We start from the raw sequence: 19,940 nt of genomic DNA on the forward strand, positions 1-19,940 counted from the left end.
TGACTTTCCTCAACATGACATGAAAATCGATGGATCCATCTACATATAACCACAGTACTGGGCGGCGGTGACATCAGCGACACACTCACCGGTCAACTAAGCCTTGGCCTATCATGACCGAATAGAAATACGATAGTCGGGGCTCCCTCTGGGGCCTTCTCCCATAAATGTGCTCCCTCTGGGGCCTTCTCCCCTCACGACATTCTCATTCTTACCTCAAACCTCATATCCTCATAACCTCATATTCGCAATAATGGAAACACGATCGTCGGGCTCCCACTGGGACCATCACCCTCACGACGTCGCCATCATTAACAAATTAGTCACAATCACTTCACTTCCTTCAACATTTACATTCTCACCACTTTATAAAAATCATGCATAACATAACATTTTGTTTTTGAAACCAAGCATGCAACATGTCTTTTAAATGTCTTCCTTAATTCATAAAAATCCCAATGGACATTTAAAAATCATAATTTAATCATGAACATTTCATAAACATTTAAAATGACATTTTAACATATAAAATCCCATAAACGTTTAAAATATCATTTTAACACAAAAATTCCATAAACATCCATAACTATAGAAAATAATCATATTAGCACATAAAACAGCATTCAGGGTACTTCCATGACGTTTACTAATTTTTAGGTGTAAAAAGACCGTTTTACCCCTGGACGTAAAATTTCACGTTTTTGACTTTTCCTTGAATTCATTGACTCTAAAATGTCCCAAATAACTATTTAAGCCTACATGAATTTTCCCATAATTTTATTTAGCTTAAATCGAGGACTTGTAAATTAATCTTTAAATGTGACATATTAATGTGTTTTAATCCCGAATTAAACCAAACCTTAATATAAAATTCCCAAATTGAAAACTTAAACTTTTAATAGTTATTTAAGCTTAAATATAATTTTCCATAATTTTATAGAGCTTAAAACTAGGCTTTTCCCAATTCGTTTTTTTAAACTTAGACGTATTTCCCGATTTTGACTCGTATGGACTCGAAACTGAACCAAACTTGAACCAAAGCTTCCTCACACATAACTAAACCTTTTTCAACCAAAATAAGCTAATTAGAACCCTTGAACACACCCCTATCAGCTACTGAAATTTCTGCACAAAGAGTCCTAGTTCTAGTGTGATTCAAACCTAGCCTAGCTTCGACCCCAGCCCCTTAGCCGCACAACCAGACCCTTGGCCACCCTCTTAGGACCCTCAGCGAACCCTAGGTAATCTCCTGGACAGACGCTAACACCCCGACAGCAGCCGTGTTCCCCTAGTAAGAAAAATCGAAACCCTAAGCCCATGCATCTCCAATTTTCGTTCATCATACTTCACCCTAATTTTCAGCCCTTAAACCTTCATCTATGGACCCTCAAACATATGGAAAAACATCCCTTCAAGTTTTCCTACCATGGCAGCCCCTTTATGCATCAATAGGAGGAGTTTTAAAAAAGAAAAACTCTTGTTTTGTGCATGTATAGCCATAAAAACGAAAATATAAAATTGTATCATGTTTTTCATGCAATCATGTATCAAACACATAATATGGTGTGAAAGATGAGAAAAAAAGATTAAGGCGTGCCTTTGCGTATTAAACGCACGATTTAACGTTGGCGATTGAAGAACGATGACGACGAGACGATGGCTTGATAAACTCTAGCAACTTGATGCTTTATCCTTCTTGCTCTTGTGTGTGCGTGTGGTGTTTTTGGGAGGAAAAGAGTTTGTATTGTTTGGGGAAAGTGGGCGTGGGGTTTTGTGAGGTTAAGGGTAGGTTTAGTATATTATATACTTAATTAATCCCTTAACAAGGCTTAGGCCCATTAACAAACTTAATTAAGCCCATTTGACCCATTAGTGTTTAATTAAAATATGAAAATTAATTTTGTTTAATAAAGTTTGTGAATTTATTAGTCGGGTTGCCAAAACGTTCGTATTTTTGTTGAAAAACCAACACCGATAAAAATTACGTCCCGACGTATAAATTCACCTCAAAACCCCTAATTTTCAAAAATAATAAAAAGCATCACCCATATTTAAATAATCAAAAACAATTATTTAATAAAAATAGTTTTTCTATTTTCAGCCATCGGTCTCCGTTCCTCGATCGCAACTCGAATAACCTTTAAAAATTACATTTTAATGCAACCATGTAGAAGAATATATTTTAAACATGCAAATATGCACAACATAATTAATTTATGCAATTAAAACATATAATTAAAATCCAAGAGAATTTAATAATTGCATGCATGAGGTTTGCGTGAACCTTTAAATTTTTGGGACGTCACAATCTTCCCCCCTTAAATTGAATTTCGTCCTCGAAATTGGCTTATCCTTAATAACCCAAAGTTTATATTCAGTTCAAGAATCTCAAAAATCCACGCTTCCGCTGCGCCACTCTGATAAAACTTAAGTTCTAGAATGTCCTTACGTCTCCTTGATCCCAATTAAATTTTCCTTCTAAATCCTTATTTTCGAATTGCAACTTAAAAAGACCCATAATAACTTAATACTATTACTATTATAACCTCGAATTTCAACTTTTCTTACAATTCCCAATAAAAATATGGATGACCATACTTATCGTATATTACTTTTCCTTAATTTATACCCAAAATATTCATCAACTTGTCAAATTTCAATCTTAAAATCCCAAACGCATCTGCTAACGCTTAGATTTTTCAAGTCTAATATCGATTCATCCTTAAAAACTCTTGATTAAAATTCCTTATAACATTGTAACCCAATATATCTCAAGGTTTCAAATATTCTTAAAAGTCTAAATCCTCAAAATTCCTATCAATTAAACCATCAAATTATCGCTTATTGCTAAATTAGTCCCCAAATTCCTTAAAAATCTCAAAATTAATTCTTAATTTCCCTAAGAATTATCTTAATTGGTCTTTAATTTCAAAAATCCTATGATTAACCTATAAGTTTTTGGCATTCTTAATTTTCTTCTACAGGTTTCCCATAGTATAATTTCAATAAATTTAAACTTATTTACCCAAAAAAAACAATTCATATAACCAATCTTACCTTTCGTCAAAACTCAAAATCCCAATTTATACATTTCTATACTCCCAATGTCGTTGTAAATCCTCGAATCATTATTACTTATGAGTAATTCCCAAAAATTAATTTAACTAGTAACCATGAATCATAAATATTTTATTAGAAAATCTACGTGTCCCATAAAGCATTCATAATATTCACGATTAACCTATAGCCAAAAAATTAGAACGTCAATACTAACACCCAAAAATCAACATCGTCCAATTTCACTACCAAACCAACATGCGTTGAAATCAAATAATTTCTTAACTCATATCGTAACACGTATAAAAAATTCTAAAGCATAAAAATCATATATTATCATAAAGCTATTAAACATGTGGCGTAAACATAATATTCATGTACTTATGCAGGTAGCATCATAAAATCATATAAAGCGTGTAAACTTACAGACTGAGGCTTGACGAATGATCTTTCCGGCGTTGATGGCGGCACAACCCTTTACAGGACCTTTGCTCTGATACCAACTGAAACGTCCTGCCCTTTTTATAGCTTTAAAAGTACTAGAAATTTTTTTTTTCTAATTTTCGGCCCTCACATATAAATATTTTGCATATAAAAACATCACCCACTAGCATTTTTAAAATCAAGTGCACTAGTCATAAAATGAAATCGTCTACTGTTTTACCAAACCTAAAAAGCAATAATTTGAAAAGAATAGCCCATACTAAACCTCTCAAAAATCTCTCAAATGCATAAATAAATAATCTTAAAAATCTTTAGCTTAAATCATGAATCATAAACGTAAATGCGAAAAATAGAAGCGATGGTCCTCGGGTTGTGTGCACCTTCAGTCCAGTCAAATCATCCGTCAAGTCCTCCCTCAAACTCACCTGCATCCATCACACCTAGTGAGTCTAAAGACTCAACACACCATAATATTTATAACGAGTAATACGTAATACAGTCAACATATAACGGTGAAAAATACTTGTACTTAAAATATCGTTTTCATGAAGATGCATAAACATAAACATTTTCGTAAACATTTTCATGATGCATAAAACTTTAAACATAACCATTTTCATGACATGCAAACATGAATTTTCTTTTCCTCAACATGACATGACATAAAACCTTAAACATAATCATGAACATTTCCTTTTTTCCTTTGTTGAATTCAGATCGTTAATTGTGACTTTCCTCAACATGACATGAAAATCGATGGATCCATCTACATATAACCACAGTACTGGGCGGCGGTGACATCAGCGACACTCTCACCGGTCAACTGAGCCTTGGCCTATCATGATCGAATAGAAATACGATCGTCGGGGCTCCCTCTGGGGCCTTCTCCCATAAATGGGCTCCCTTTGGGGCCTTCTCCCCTCACGACATTCTCATTCTTACCTCAAACCTCATATCCTCATAACCTCATATTCGCAATAATGGAAACACGATCGTCGGGCTTCCACTGGGACCATCACCCTCACGACGTCGCCATCATTAACGAATTAGTCACAATCACTTCACTTCCTTCAACATTTACATTCTCACCACTTTATAAAAATCATGCATAACATAACATTTTGTTTTTGAAACCAAGCATGCAACATGTCTTTTAAATGTCTTCCTTAATTCATAAAAATCCCAATGGAGCATTTAGAAATCATAATTTAATCATGAACATTTCATAAACATTTAAAATGACATTTTAACATATAAAATCCCATAAACGTTTAAAATATCATTTTAACATAAAAATTCCATAAACATCCATAACTATAGAAAATAATCATATTAGCACATAAAACAGCATTCAGGGTACTGCCATAACGTTTACTAATTTTTAGGTGTAAAAAGACCGTTTTACCCCTGGACGTAAAATTTCACGTTTTTGACTTTTCCTTGAATTCATTGACTCTAAAATGTCCCAAATAACTATTTAAGCCTACATGAATTTTCCCATAATTTTATTTATCTTAAATCGAGGACTTGTAAATTAATCTTTAAATGTGACATATTAATGCGTTTTAATCCCGAATTAAACCAAACCTTAATATAAAATTCCTAAATTGAAAACTTAAACTTTTAATAGTTATTTAAGCTTAAATATAATTTTCCATAATTTTATAGAGCTTAAAACTAGGCTTTTCCCAATTCGTTTTTTTAAACTTATACGTGTTTCCCGATTTTGACTCGTATGGACTCGAAACTTAACCAAACTTTACCAAACTTGAACCAAAGCTTCCTCACACATAACTAAACCTTTTTCAACAAAAATAAGCTAATTAGAACCCTTGAACACACCCCTATCAGCTACTGAAATTTCTGCACAAAGAGTCCTAGTTCTAGTGTGATTCAAACCTAGCCCAGCTTCGACCCCAGCCCCTTATCCGCACGACCAGACCCTTGGCCACCCTCTTAGGACCCTCAGCGAACCCTAGGTAATCTCCTGGACAGACGCTAACACCCCGACAGCGGCCGTGTTCCCCTAGTAAGAAAAATCGAAACCCTAAGCCCATGCATCTCCAATTTTCGTTCATCATACTTCACCCTAATTTCCAGCCCTTAAACCTTCATCTATGGACCCTCAAACATATGGAAAAACATCCCTTCAAGTTTCTCTACCATTGCAGCCCCTTTATGCATCAATAGGAGGAGTTTTAAAAAAGAAAAACTCTTGTTTTGTGCATGTATAGCCATAAAAACGAAAATATAAAATTGTATCATGTTTTTCATGCAATCATGTATCAAACACATAATATGGTGTGAAAGATGAAAAAAAAGATTAAGGCGTGCCTTTGGGTATTAAACGCACGATTTAACGTTGGCGATTGAAGAACAATGACGACGAGACGATGGCTTGATAAACTCTAGCAACTTGATGCTTTATCCTTCTTGCTCTTGTGTGTGCGTGTGGTGTTTTTGGGAGGAAAAGAGTTTGTATTGTTTGGGGAAAGTGGGCGTGGGGTTTTGTGAGGTTAAGGGTAGGTTTAGTATATTATATACTTAATTAATCCCTTAACAAGGCTTAGGCCCATTAACAAACTTAATTAAGCCCATTTGACCCATTAGTGTTTAATTAAAATATGAAAATTAATTTTGTTTAATAAAGTTTGTGAATTTATTAGTCGGGTTGCCAAAACGTTCGTATTTTTGTTGAAAAACCAACACCGATAAAAATTACGTCCCGACGTATAAATTCACCTCAAAACCCCTAATTTTCAAAAATAATAAAAAGCATCACCCATATTTAAATAATCAAAAACAATTATTTAATAAAAATATTTTTTCTATTTTCAGCCATCGGTCTCCGTTCCTCGATCGCAACTCGAATAACCTTTAAAAATTACATTTTAATGCAACCATGTAGAAGAATATATTTTAAACATGCAAATATGCACAACATAATTAATTTATGCAATTAAAACATATAATTAAAATCCAAGAGAATTTAATAATTGCATGCATGAGGTTTACGTGAACCTTTAAATTTTTGGGACGTTACAGCCCGAGCACCGCCTGAAATATGTGAAAAGAAGACACGTAGCTTAGACATGCATTAGGATATATATATACATATATCCTTCAGAATTTGACAGAAACGAAGAAAGAGGAAGCTCGAGAAAATCCTACGAAAATCCTTACGCCTTTATATTGCGATCCGTCCGTCTGATTTTGAATCCGACTTCAGTACTGTGTTCCTATGGACGCAGGCTTCTACAGGACGTAAGTTTTGTTACGTTTAGATGTGATTTGAAATTATGATATTGTCAATATTGAATAGGAATCATATATGGTTTTTATGATACAGTAGACATCGTATAATTGAAGTCAGATTAAAGAGCAGACTATTTCTGTAATTGTTATGATTTTCGGAATCGATTTGACTGAGATTCGATATCAGATTTGTATTGTTATTGAAATTATGAGTTGAACCGATATTGATTATGAGTTCTGGTATTATATATGTGGTGTTGGAATTGACGGGGTTATCGAGACTGTATTGTTATGTCGTCGAAACCTCAGTAGATTGATATTGATCAGATTTACGATTGACTGAGATTGTATTGTTGTACTGTATGTCGATTGACATTGATCAGATAGTATGTTGATTTGAGTATTGATCAGAACATGTTCTGAATTGAGTTATATATTGATATTGTGTCTGTTCGGTATTGTTATTACCAGATTGAGAATGGACAGAGTTGAATTCAGGACTTCGTCTTCGTCAGAGCGAGAAGATAAAGGTATAAATTAATGTTGAGTTGGGATTGCACAACTCGAGTGAGGTTTGGCTCGAGTTTCCCTAAATCACATACTTTACCTTATTGTATTGATTTGATTGACGTACTTGTTCTCTTGATTTATAGACAGCAGGTATTAGACGAGTAATCTTGTGACAGAAGTGCCTGATAGTGGTGGGATCTCCACGGGCACATTGCACGATGTCATAAGATCGTGTATTGGTGATAATGCCAAAGTCTGTCACCGGATGATTGGCTATCGATGTGGATAGAAATGTGGCTTTTTCTATTACTGGTGATCGGTACTGTATCGATGTGGATAGAATCGTAACTCTTCTATTACTGATGATCGATATCATATCGATGTGGATAGAATCGGAGTTTCTTCTATTACTAGTGATCGATACTATATCGATGTGGATAGAATCAGAGCTTCTTCTATTATTGGTGATCGATACCCTATCGACGTGGATAGAACCGGAGTCTTTTCTATTACTGTTGGTCGATATGGAAATCCCAACTTCTGGAAACTGGGATCCCTAGACTAGGATTGAGTCTATTCTTAAATGTAAAGTCATGAGTCTAATTGATAGTTATATCGAGTTATGTTGATTATGCTCCTGAATAGGGTACATGATGAATTATGTTCCTGATGATGGTACATGTTTAGAATAGGATTTATTCTTGATATGGATTTATATTCTGATTTGAATACATGTTAGACATATCCGTTATATGCTTTTATATTGTTTTTATGATTGCATGTATACATGATTTATACCGAGAATGTAATTCTCACCGGAGTTATCCGGCTGTTGTCTTGTTTGTATGTGTGCATGGCAACAGGTGGGATAGGATCAGGGTCAAGGAAAGAACGAGGCTGGACTAGATAGCGTGGAGATCCGGGCTTCGAAGCAACTTAGGATTCAACACTGATTTATAGTTGAACCTAGTTGAATTCTTGTAGATAATACAATATTTGTATGTTTATGTTTAATATGTAATTTGAATTGAATTACATTACGTTTCCGCTTTGTATTTTAAAAAAAAAAAGTTAGACCCTGTTTATTATAATTATTTGAATTATTCCTAAAGACAATTAAGGAATGAATTAGCGTCCGGGTCCCCACAACAAGATTTTCATCTTCAATTTCATCTCCTTTGTCATGTGGTTGCTTACAAAGATTATAAACATTGAGCTCCAAGGTCATGTTACCAAATGACAACTTCATTATTCCATTCCTGCAATTTATAAGAGCATTAGAAGTTGCTAAAAATGGACGACCTAGAATTACAGGAATTGCATTACAAGCTTCGATAGGTTGTGTATTTAAAACTATGAAATCGACAGGATATAAAAAGTTATAAACTTGGACCAACACGTTTTCTACCATACCTCTTGGCACTTTAACAGATCTATCGGCAAGTAAAAGTGTTACCGAAGTAGATTTAACTCGCCTATATTGAGTTCTTGATAAACTGAATATGGAAGTAAATTCACACTAGCTCCAAGATCAAGCAAGGCTTTCTTAATCTTTCGTTCTCCAATAATACATGAAATAGTAGGACAACCAGGGTATTTGTATTTAAAGGTATTATTATTTTGAATGATTGCACTTACTTGTTCGGCTAAAAATGCTTTCTTTTTCACATTTAATTTTCTTTTCACATTGCACAAGTCTTTCAAAATTTGGCATATGATGGTACCTGTTTTATTGCATCTAATAAAGGAATATTAACTTTTACTTGTTTAAAAATATCATATATATCAGAATTTAAATTTGATTTTTTTGTATTTTTCAATGCATGAGGGAATGGTGGTGACACTGTCTGTTGAACCTCCTCTTCGCAAGTTATAGGTTCCACATCCTTACCCTTTGGAGTTGATTTATCATCATCTTCACAAGGTTCAGGAATGGATTTTTCCACAACCTTACCACTTCGAAGGGTAATAACAGATTTTACCTTATCCATCGGTTGAGTTCCAGAAGTTCCAGTTTGTGAATGATGATCCTTGGGATTAGGCTGTGGTTGTGAAAGAAATTTACCTTTTTCATGAACATTAAGTGCAGATGCAAATTTAGCAAGAGTATCTTTTCGGTGGAGGAACATAAGGTGCATAATTTTGAAAATTTTGTTGATTTTGAAAATGTGGTTGCGGAAATTGTGCAGCATTATCATTTCTCCAACTAAAATTTGGATGATTTCGCCAACCTGGATTGTAATTGTGAGAAAATGGTTCAAAATTTGGCCTTTTGAAATTGTTCAAACATTGACTTGTTCATGGAGACATTCTTTAAAAGAGGGGAAACTGGGACAATCTTTTGTAGAATGATCACTAGTATCACAGATGTGACACGCAATTTCTTGAATAGCTTTTAATTGACGATATTTTTTCAATTCAAGTGCCTCAACTTTTCTTGCCAAAGAGGTAAATCTAGCTTGGAGATCATGTTCATCTTTGAGGGTGTACATACCTCCACTAGATGTGGGAGATTGAATCTTGTTTGATGGTTCGATTGTACCTATAGTGTCCCAATTTTGAGCATTTTCAGCTAATGAATCGAGATACTCAATTGCCTCATTTGGATCTTTATCTTCAAATGTTCCATTACACATAAATTCAACCCTTTGCCTATCTTTAGGTGTTAAGCCTTCATAAAATTGAGAAACAACTCTCCAAATTTCAAAACCATGATGTGGACAAAGATTAAGCAATTCTTTGTATCTATCCCAACAATGATAAAAAGTTTCTCCTTGTTTTTGAGTGAAAGTGATGATTTGCCTTTTGAAAGAATTTGTCCTATGAGATGGAAAAAACTTTTTCAAAAATTGTTGTTGCAATTCATCCCAAGTTCGAATGGATCCCGATCTAAGATTTTGTAACCAAGTTTTAGCTTTATCTTTTAAAGAAAAATGAAAAAGCTTAAGTCGAATGGTGTTCATGCTACAATTTAGATCATTATATGTGTTGCACACTTCTTCAAACTCTCGTAAATGCATGTATGGATTTTCAGAATCTAAGCCATAAAAATTGGGTAAAAGTTGGATAATACCAGGCTTAAAATTGAAATGAGATGCATCAAGGGGAAAAATTAGACATGAAGGTGCACTAGTACGTGTAGGATTCATGTGATCTCTAAGTGTTCTTCGTCCATCATGATCATGTTGAGATTGAATTTCATCTTCATTTTCTTGGATGGGTTCTTCCGCCATGTTTTGTAAAAATAAAGGGTTATTTCGAATGAGTCGACCACTAAGTGTACGTGACCAAATGCTCATGCAAATGCAAATGCAAAAGAATAAAAACACACAAAAGCAATAAAAATTCAAATAAAGAAAAATAAACTATAAACAAAATTAAATAGACTTGAAATTAAATTATACTTCCCCGGTAACGGCGCCAAAAACTTGTTGCGACTTTGATTGTTGCACTCCCAAGAGCAGGTTGTCCACAAGTAGTATAATTCGGTGAGTCCGAATATCATATCCACAGGGAAGCTAAGGTAATTACAAGTCCACTACAATGTCTTTTTGTTTTTGTTTTTTTTTCTTTTAATGGTTTGAATCTTTAATTGGTAATTTTTAATTGTTCAAATATTAATTTAAGTAGTTGAGATTAAAGGATCTACTCTTGGTATTTTAATAAAGTTAACATTAATGAACATTATTGAAATCCACTTAATTAAATGGTTCCAATATATATTAAATAATCATATTTTTATTATGTTATATATTATTATCTTATAAGTATATAATATATACCAAAACTTGTAAATGTTGTCAAGTATTTATTGTGCTATATATATATATTTGTACACACTAAATCAAGGTTCCCACTTTAAATGGTTGGTAAAACCAAACAAACATTTAAATGGTACCAAGAAATTAATATTATTATATATTCATATATAATATATCAAGACATCCACTTTAAATGGTTGGTAATACCAAACTAACATTTAAATGGTTCCAAGAAATTAATATTATGATATAATCATATAATAAATCAAGGCATCCACTTTAAATGGTTGGTAGTACCAAACTAACATTTAAATGGTTCCAAGAATTTAGTGTAACATATAGCAACAATAAATCAAAACTCCCACTTATAAGTATGGTATAATAATACTTAAAGAAATAAATATAACATAAACAATAAATAATGATTAAATAATATAAAACATAGATTCTTACCTTTTAATAACCTTATTATCATGTCAAGAGTTTCACCTTTTCATCTCAACTTTGGGAAATTAGCTACTCATTATTCAAAGTGTAAAACTTTGAATATGAATTTAACATGCTAATTATATTTTAATGAAGAAATAAAGGAAAAACAAAGAGAGAAATATTATGAACTCAAAGGTTTGTTCATAAAATGAGGGATATCTCAATACATTACAATGCACCCCTATTTATAGCCAAATTTGGGGAGACAACCACAAATAAAATATTATTTTTTACACATAAGTCTTCATTGGTGTTCCAAGAAATTAATATTTTAATACACATCACTTTTGAAAATCTTCCCATCCGAATTTTCTTTTTCACATAAAAACAAACATGTAGATATCTGAGTTATTTGAATTGTGGTATTTTTTTTAACCATTTGACCAAGTAATTTGAGAGATATGGTCAAAACACTAGAGCATGGAAAACTGCCACTTCTTTGATAACTTTAATTGTTGCTTAATTTGATCCCATTTGTGAGAAGATTTTTATCTCATGCTTGCCACCAATATTGTAGATATTAACATCAACTTTCTACAGGTCCAAGAATCATCTTAATCTCATTTGCAACGCCAAGTTTATTCTTATTTTATCTAACCTGTAAAAAATAGTAAAAACTTATAATTACACAACAACTTATATTTTATACAATTTATTATAAAACATATAATATTTAAACATTTAATAAAACAAAAACTATATATTTAAATTATGAAACATTTAATTAATATACAAGTTTTTATCTTTATCACCATGTATATGTACTTGTTTTGTATAGCTTTCTGTTTACTGAGTTTTATCTCATTCCAGTTAACGTCATGTGATGCAGGTGAGAAGAAAGCTTGAAAGGAATTGTCCAGGATAGAAGAAGTCATATGGCATGAGGAAGGGAAACTTTTGGCATGTAAAACCGTATTTGATGGGTTGAATATTAGATAGTTATGTTTGTTTAAGTATGCATCTTTTGAGGAAAGAATTGTATATTTTGTTAATGATATTGAATGAGGGTTTAATGTTTAAATTTAAAAAAAATAGTTATGGCAAGATTTAGTCAAGTTTTTTATTCTTATGCATGTTAATTGGTTATGTTTCCCTTTCAAATATTAAGACTTCCGCGTATGTGATTTCTTTAAACTTAAGTGTCATGGCTCTGGGTTGTTTCAATTGGTCTGAGTTGTTTCAATTGGTATCAGAGCGAAATTTCTTCGGGCCATATATGACTTCTTCTACCTAGGACAATCTAGTATGTTTTCTATCCTGCATCTATTGATTTTAACATTGAGGGTTGATTCTATTTATTTCCATTGATGTATCATTTCTTCCTCTCTATCTTAAAGTGAGAATTTGTGTAGGATATGCCTCCCAAGAGAAAGAATATTGAAGGGGATGATATGACCCCTCCTACTGATAAGACTGCCAGGGTTGTTAACGAATTCAGTAAGTTATTGCAAGAACAAGCGAAGGTTCATAGCGAACAAATTCAACAGCTATTGAGCATGCAGACCTCGACCCAGGGTCGTGGTCGTGGAAGAGGCCAAGGCACAACTGAAAGTTCTGATGATGGTGCATATTATCGTTTTAGACGTATGAACCCTTCTGATTTTATTGGAGGCCCTTATCCATTAGTGGCTCTAAAATTGATCAAATCATTGGAGGCCATATTCGATTAGTTGAAGTTCACCGACCACGATAAGGTAAGTTGTGATGTTTTCATGTTGGTCAAAGCGGCTCGTATCTGGTGGGAAGCCACCAAGGTCACAGTTAATGTTCGAGTTTTAAAGTGGGACGAGTTCAAGGAATTATTCTTCGCCAAATATTTTTCAAGAGAGGTCAAGGCCAAGAAGGTGAAGGAATTTCTTGAATTGAAGCAGGATGCTATATTTGTTGCTGAGTATATTTTGAAGTTCGGAGAAGGATATGTTTTTGTTCCTTTTATTGCTGAAAACGACAAAGATAAGGAAGAACACTTCCTTCGTTGTTTGAAGTCAGAGATTCGAAGAGATGTTCATATGTCCAAGGTGATCACCTTCCAAGACATTGTTGAGAGAGCCTTACTTGCCGAGCATGATGAGCAAGAGATTGATAAGGAACGGCAGTTAAGGAGGCAAGCTTTTCAAGCTAGAGGGCAAGGGACAAGTACTAATGTGCGAGGTGGTCACAAAGGAAAAGGCAAGATGGAGCATCGCAATAAGCCTTCTTTACCTTCTGCAGATATGGAGCGACCTGTGTGTCCTAATTGTGGCAAGCCACACAAAGGTGAATGTTTGGTTGGTAGTGGTCTATGTTTTAGATGCAAGGAAATGGGGCACACAACACAGAAGTGTCCTCTGTCTTCGAATCAAGGAAGAGTTCAAGGAAGAACTTTTGCAATGACCAAAGAAAGTGCTAAGCCCGATTCTTCAGTGATATCAGGTAATATATTAATCTTCGACAAGAAAGCACTTACATTAATTGATATTGGTGCGACACACTCTTTTATGTCTGAAGTGTTCATGCATTCTTTATCTGTTGAACCTACTTTTATGCCATTACACTTCAATATTGTGTTGTCCTATGGAGATGAAATTTGTCCTACTAGTATCCTTAAGGCTTGTCCTATTCAAATGAGTACGAGATTATTGTTTTCTGATCTTATTGTTATTACGATGGTAGAATTTGATGTTATAATGGGTATGGATTGGTTATCTGCTTATCATGCGGTGATTGACTGTGTGGGCAAGACAGTTAAGTTTTTAGCCGATGACCATGAGAATGATGTATTTGTATGTCTAGGATCTTCGATGAGTATTCCTATTATTTCTTGTCAACAAGCTACTAAATTGCTGCAAAAAGGTTGTATTGGTTTTCTTGCTTCAGTGTTGGATGTGCGCAAGGAAAGTATTATGCAATTACAGGATATTGATGTTATTCAAGATTATCATGACGTATTTGATGTGCCTGGATTACCACTTGATCGAGAGATGGAGTTTGTTATTGATTTAATTCCAGGTACAACTCCAATCTCTAAAGCTCCGTATAGAATGGCTCCGACTGAGATGAAAGAATTAAAGAATCAATTACAGGAGCTATTAGATAAAGGTTTTATCCGGCCTAGTTCATCGCCATGGGGAGTTCTGGTTCTATTCGTGAAAAAGAAAGATGGATAGTTTAGGTTATGCATTGATTATACTCAACAAGGAAACTATTAAGAGTAGATATCATTTCTCATGTATTGATGATCTTTTTGATCAATTGCAAGGAGCAGTAGTGTTTTCGAAAATCGATCTTCGATATGGATATCATCAATTGAAGGTAAAAATGGAGAACTTACCAAAGACTGCTTTTAGAACGAGGTATGGCCATTATGAATTTTTGGTGATGTCGTTTGGACTAACCAATTCTCCTTCAGTTTTCATGGATTTAATAAATCGTGTCTTTAAGCCGTATTTGAATAGTTTTGTCATTGTTTTTATTCATGACATCTTGATCTACTTAAAGACACGAGAACTTCATCGTCAGCATTTGAGGATTGTGTTGCAGCTGTTGAGGGATAAGCAATTGTATGCCAAGTTAAAGAAATGTGAGTTCTGGTTGGAGCAGGTGGCATTTTTGGGCCATATTGTATAGAAAGAAGGAATATCGGTGGATCCATCCAAGATTCAAGCCATTAAGCAATGGTCCATTCCAAAGATAGTGTCAGAGGTAAGAAGTTTTCTTGGTTTGGCACGATATTACAGAAGATTCATAGCGGATTTTTCGAAGATCGCATTGCCATTGACGAGTTTGACACGAAAGGCTACCAAGTTTGAATGGACCATAGAATGCCAACAAGAATTTCAAACATTGAAAGATAAGTTGACTTCTACCCCTGTTTTAGTTCTTCCTTGTGGTACTGAAGATTTTGTTGTATATATAGATGCTTCAAAGCATGGGTTAGGTGCCGTATTGATGCAGCGTAGGAAAGTCATAACATATGCTTCTCGTCAGTTGAAGGAATATGAGAAGAATTATCCCACTCATGACTTGGAGCTGGCCGCTGTGGTGTTTTCCTTAAAGATTTTGGGGTATTATTTATATGGTGAGAAATGTGAAATATTTACGGATCTCAAAAGTTTGAGTTATTTGTTTTTGCAGAAAGAATTGAATATGAAGCAACAGAGATGGTTGAAACTTGTGAAAGACTATGATTGCACCATTAGCTATTATCCTGGTAAAGCTAATGTGGTTGTGGATGCTTTGAGTCGCAAGTCGAGTTATTTAATGGGATGTATGATTTCTAAACCTTTGTTGCTGGATTTGCAAGGAATGAGATCACTTTGGTATCTCCAGGTACAGTGGCTCGATTTTCTGCACTGGTTCTCCACTCAACCTTATTTGATCGAATTTTGAAGGAACAACAGCTGGACTCTCAGTTATTAGAATTGAAGATGAAAAGTGATCTGACAGGAGTTTCGTAGTTTGGGTTGAATCGTGATGGTTTATTAACCTTTTGAGGTAAGATATGTGTTCCTATGAATGATGAAATTTGAAAAGATGTACTTCTTGAAGCTCATACAACGCCATATTCTGTACATCCCGGTAGTACCAAAATGTGTCAAGATATTCGATGTCTTTACTGGTGGCCAGGTATGAATAAAGGTATCATGTTATTTGTTTCTGAACGTTTAACCTATCAGCAGGTTAAGATTGAGCACCAGAAACCTGCGGGATTGTTGCAATCCTTGCCTATACCGCAATGGAAGTGGGAGCACATAACTATGGATTATTTTGTTGGGTTGCCAAGGACGCAGAAAGGATTCAATTCTATTTGGGTGATTGTGGATCGATTGATCAAGTCATCTCATTTTCTTCCTGTCAAGACGACGTATACTATGAATCAATATGCTGAGGCTTATATTCAGGAAATCGTGAGACTTCATGGGATACCAGTATCGATAGTTTCTAATCGTGATCCGAGGTTTACATCGGAATTCTGGAAGAGTTTGCATAGAGCCTTGGGTACAAAATTTACTTTTAGTACCGCCTACCATCCTCAAAGCAACGGTCAATCTGAAAGGGTTATCCAAATTCTTGAAGATATGCTAAGGGATTGTACGATTGATTTCCCGGGAAGTTGGGATTCCAAGTTGCCTTTCGGGGAGTTCACGTATAATAACAGCTACCAGTCTTCTATCGGCCTGGCACCTTATGAAGCTTTATATGGAAGAAAGTGCCGATCTCATGTGTTTTGGGAAGAGGTAGGTGAAAGGAAGATGTTGGGCCCGAAGTTGATTCAACAAATAGCAGATGTTGTGGCATTTATCCAAGAAAGAATGAGGACCGCTCAGTCTGGACAGAAGAGTTATGCCGATGTTCGACGGCGACCTTTTGCATTCGAGGTTGGTTATCATGTATTTATTAAGATAGCTCCTCTCAAGGGAGTTATGCTATTTGACAAGAAAGGTAAGTTAAGTCCTCGCGATACATTGGACCATTTGAGATTCTAGATAAGATTTGAGACCGAGCCTATCGTCTTGCATTAACACCGGACTTGGATCGAGTTGACAACATATTTCATGTTTCTATGCTCCGTAAATATCTGTCTAATCCACCTCATGTTCTTCAGTAAGAGTCATTGGATCTTTTACCTAAACTTAGCTACGAGGAAATGCCGGTTCAAATTCTTGATCGCAAAGTTAATGTAATGCCCAAGATGTGAGTTGGTAATCAGCAATTATTAATGCATGATTTGATGTATTTATCGAAGGCCAAAGAAGCGACGTTGCGATTCGATTTTAGTTGCAAAATATATTGTTGGGACAGCAGAGACAGTGCACCCGCGGTTCAAAAGACAGTGCACCCGCAGTCGTTTATCATGAAATGTTGAAGGTTTACAGTAGGCGTACCGCAACCGCGCCAGAGAAGCCACCACACCTGCGGTAAATGAACAGAGACCAGACTGCACCCGCGGTAGAAAGGATAGCACACCTGCGGTCGTCACTTCTGCAATTTTGAGTGTGGATCAGTATATTCAGCGCACCCGTGGTCCAAAGTGTAGCGCACCCGCAGTTAGATGTGTGTTATGGAAAATAAGACGCGTGGCTTGGCATGCACAAGTGATATATATATATACATATTTCCTTCCTTCAGAAACGTAAAGAAAGAAGGAAAAGCTTCCGAGGAATTCTCCAGCTTGTTCGTAGCTTTGAATTGTGATTGTGCGAGATCCGTCTGTCAGAATTAGAATCCGACTTCAGTACTGTGTTCCTATCGACGCATGCTACAACTGGACGTAAGTTTGTTACGTTTTGATATGTTTTGAAATTATGATGTTGTTGAAATCAAATACACTTCATATATGATGTTCTTGACATGTTAGACATCGTAGAATCGAAGTCAGATTGAGAAAGAGATTGATTATGGAATTGTTATGATTTTTCAGAATATATCGATTGATATTGAACAGATTTGGATTATGGATTGATTACAGATTATATTGGATATGGGTTATTGATTGAAATTGGTATATGTTGATGTGGTATTGACCGGGATATCGGGATTGTGCCATTATACCGTCGATTTTGAATTAAATCCAGATTAATCAGATTGGTATTGATTTGAGCAGTATATTGATATGGTACTGTTGATATTGTCCTTGCCAGATTGAGGGTTGATAGATTTTAAACTCCAGACAGGAACGACATCCGAACTGCAATAATAGAAAGGTATAAGTCAATGTGGTATTGGGAGATCGACTCAAGTAGGATATACTTGAGTTTCCTTAAATCACATACTTCTTGTTATTATATACATTGGTTTGAATTGATATGCTTGTTCTATTGATTTATGGAAACATGTACTAGACGAGTGTTAGATGAGTGATCCTGTGACAGAAGTGCCTGAGAGTGGCGGGATCGTCACCGGCACATTGCACGATGTCACAAGATAGTGTACTGACGATAGTGCCACAGTCTGTGACGGATAGGTTAAGACACCAGATGTTTGGTTATATCGAAGTGGATAGAATTGGATTTTATTCTATTACTGATGTTCGATATAGGAACACCAATGTCTGGAAATCGGGATCCCTAGACTAGGATTGAGTCTAGTATGAGCCGTGGAGTCACGAGTCTGATTTACGATTTCATTTTGATTATGTTTCAGATTTGATACATGTCATGGATACTTGTTACATGCTTTTACATTGTTTATATGATTGCATGTTTCATTGATTTATACTGGGATTTTATTATCACCGGAGTTATCCGACTGTTGTCGTGTTTGTATGTGTGCATGAAAACAGGTGGGACAGGTTCAGGGTCGAGAAGATGAAGATAGATCGTGATTAGAGTGGAGACTACGGACTTGGATTAGAGATAGGGTTTGGACATTTGACATTTAGTTGTTTAAACCTTAGTTTGAATAATTGTATATACAGTACAAGACTTGTACTTTAATACTGATATGTATATTAGATTGAATCCCATTACATTACGCATTTTAAAAAAAAATTTAGACCCTGTTTATTATAATTGATTAAATTGTCCCAATAATGATTATGAATTTGATTAGCGTCCGGGTCCCCACAACAGGTGGTATCAGAGCGATAGATCCTTTAGACTGAGATAGGAGCTAGTGAGCGGGGTAGAATGATTTTTCTTTCCTTGTTTTTGCCTGCTAGCATGATTTACTGCTTTAATACATGTCTACCTGATTTATCTGATTTTGATATGGTAAGATGTATTATTGAAAATGAATCAGAACCGATTCTTGATCAGCAGTAAGATGATCCGGAGGAGGACTGAAACAGATTTGTTGTATTTGGTTGCTAACCCTTTTGATAATCAGATATGCCTCCTTGAAGAATACCGGAACAGGGTAGCACTTCAAATCTTCCCATGGATGTGACAGCAACACCAATGGAGACATTGCTGAAGAGATTTCAGTCATTCCATCCACCTACACTGAAAGGTACTGAGATAGCAGTGGATTGTGAGAGTTGGCTGGACGATAAGGAGATGCTGTTTGAGTCCCTGGATTACAATGATGAGAGGAGAGTGAAACTGATACGGCACCAGTTGCACGATGTGGCAAAGAATTGGTGGATTACTACAAAGCGGGCCTTGGAGCATCGAGGTATAGTGATCACCAGGAATGTATTTAGAACTGAGTTTTATCAGAGGTTCTCTCCAATGTCGTATAGGAAGGATAAGGGAGCGGAGTTTGTAAACTTTAGACAGGGCCAGCTGAATATCGAAGAATATGTGGCCAAGTTCTCTACATTGCTACGATTTGCTCCACATGTGGCCGAGAATGACGAAGCCGTAGCTGATCAATTCATTAATGGCTTGAATCCTGAAATATTTACACTGGTGAACACAGGACGACCGAATAATTTTACTGATGCTTTGAACAGGGCCAAGGGAGCCGAAGCCGATCTGATAAGACAGAAAGGAGCTTCGTTTG

General features: G+C 35.3%; 1 protein-coding gene across 1 annotated transcript; it reads left to right on the forward strand.

Moving 5' to 3' along the window:
* The first annotated feature begins 13,228 nt into the window (after window positions 1-13,228).
* LOC142528364 (uncharacterized) lies at window positions 13,229-14,662 on the forward strand. Its single transcript, XM_075633406.1, has one exon. It carries the CDS (start codon window positions 13,229-13,231, stop codon window positions 14,660-14,662), a length of 1,434 nt encoding a protein of 477 aa, XP_075489521.1.
* The last annotated feature ends 5,278 nt before the right edge of the window (window positions 14,663-19,940 follow it).

Source organism: Primulina tabacum, chromosome 16 (genome assembly GCF_025594145.1).
Source record: "Primulina tabacum isolate GXHZ01 chromosome 16, ASM2559414v2, whole genome shotgun sequence".
In the NCBI taxonomy this organism is placed as follows: Eukaryota; Viridiplantae; Streptophyta; class Magnoliopsida; order Lamiales; family Gesneriaceae; genus Primulina; species Primulina tabacum.

Excerpts from the sequence above, each read along its gene's own strand:
- LOC142528364 (XM_075633406.1), top strand. The coding sequence starts at position 13,229 with ATGTTGGTCAAAGCGGCTCGTATCTGGTGGGAAGCCACCAAGGTCACA.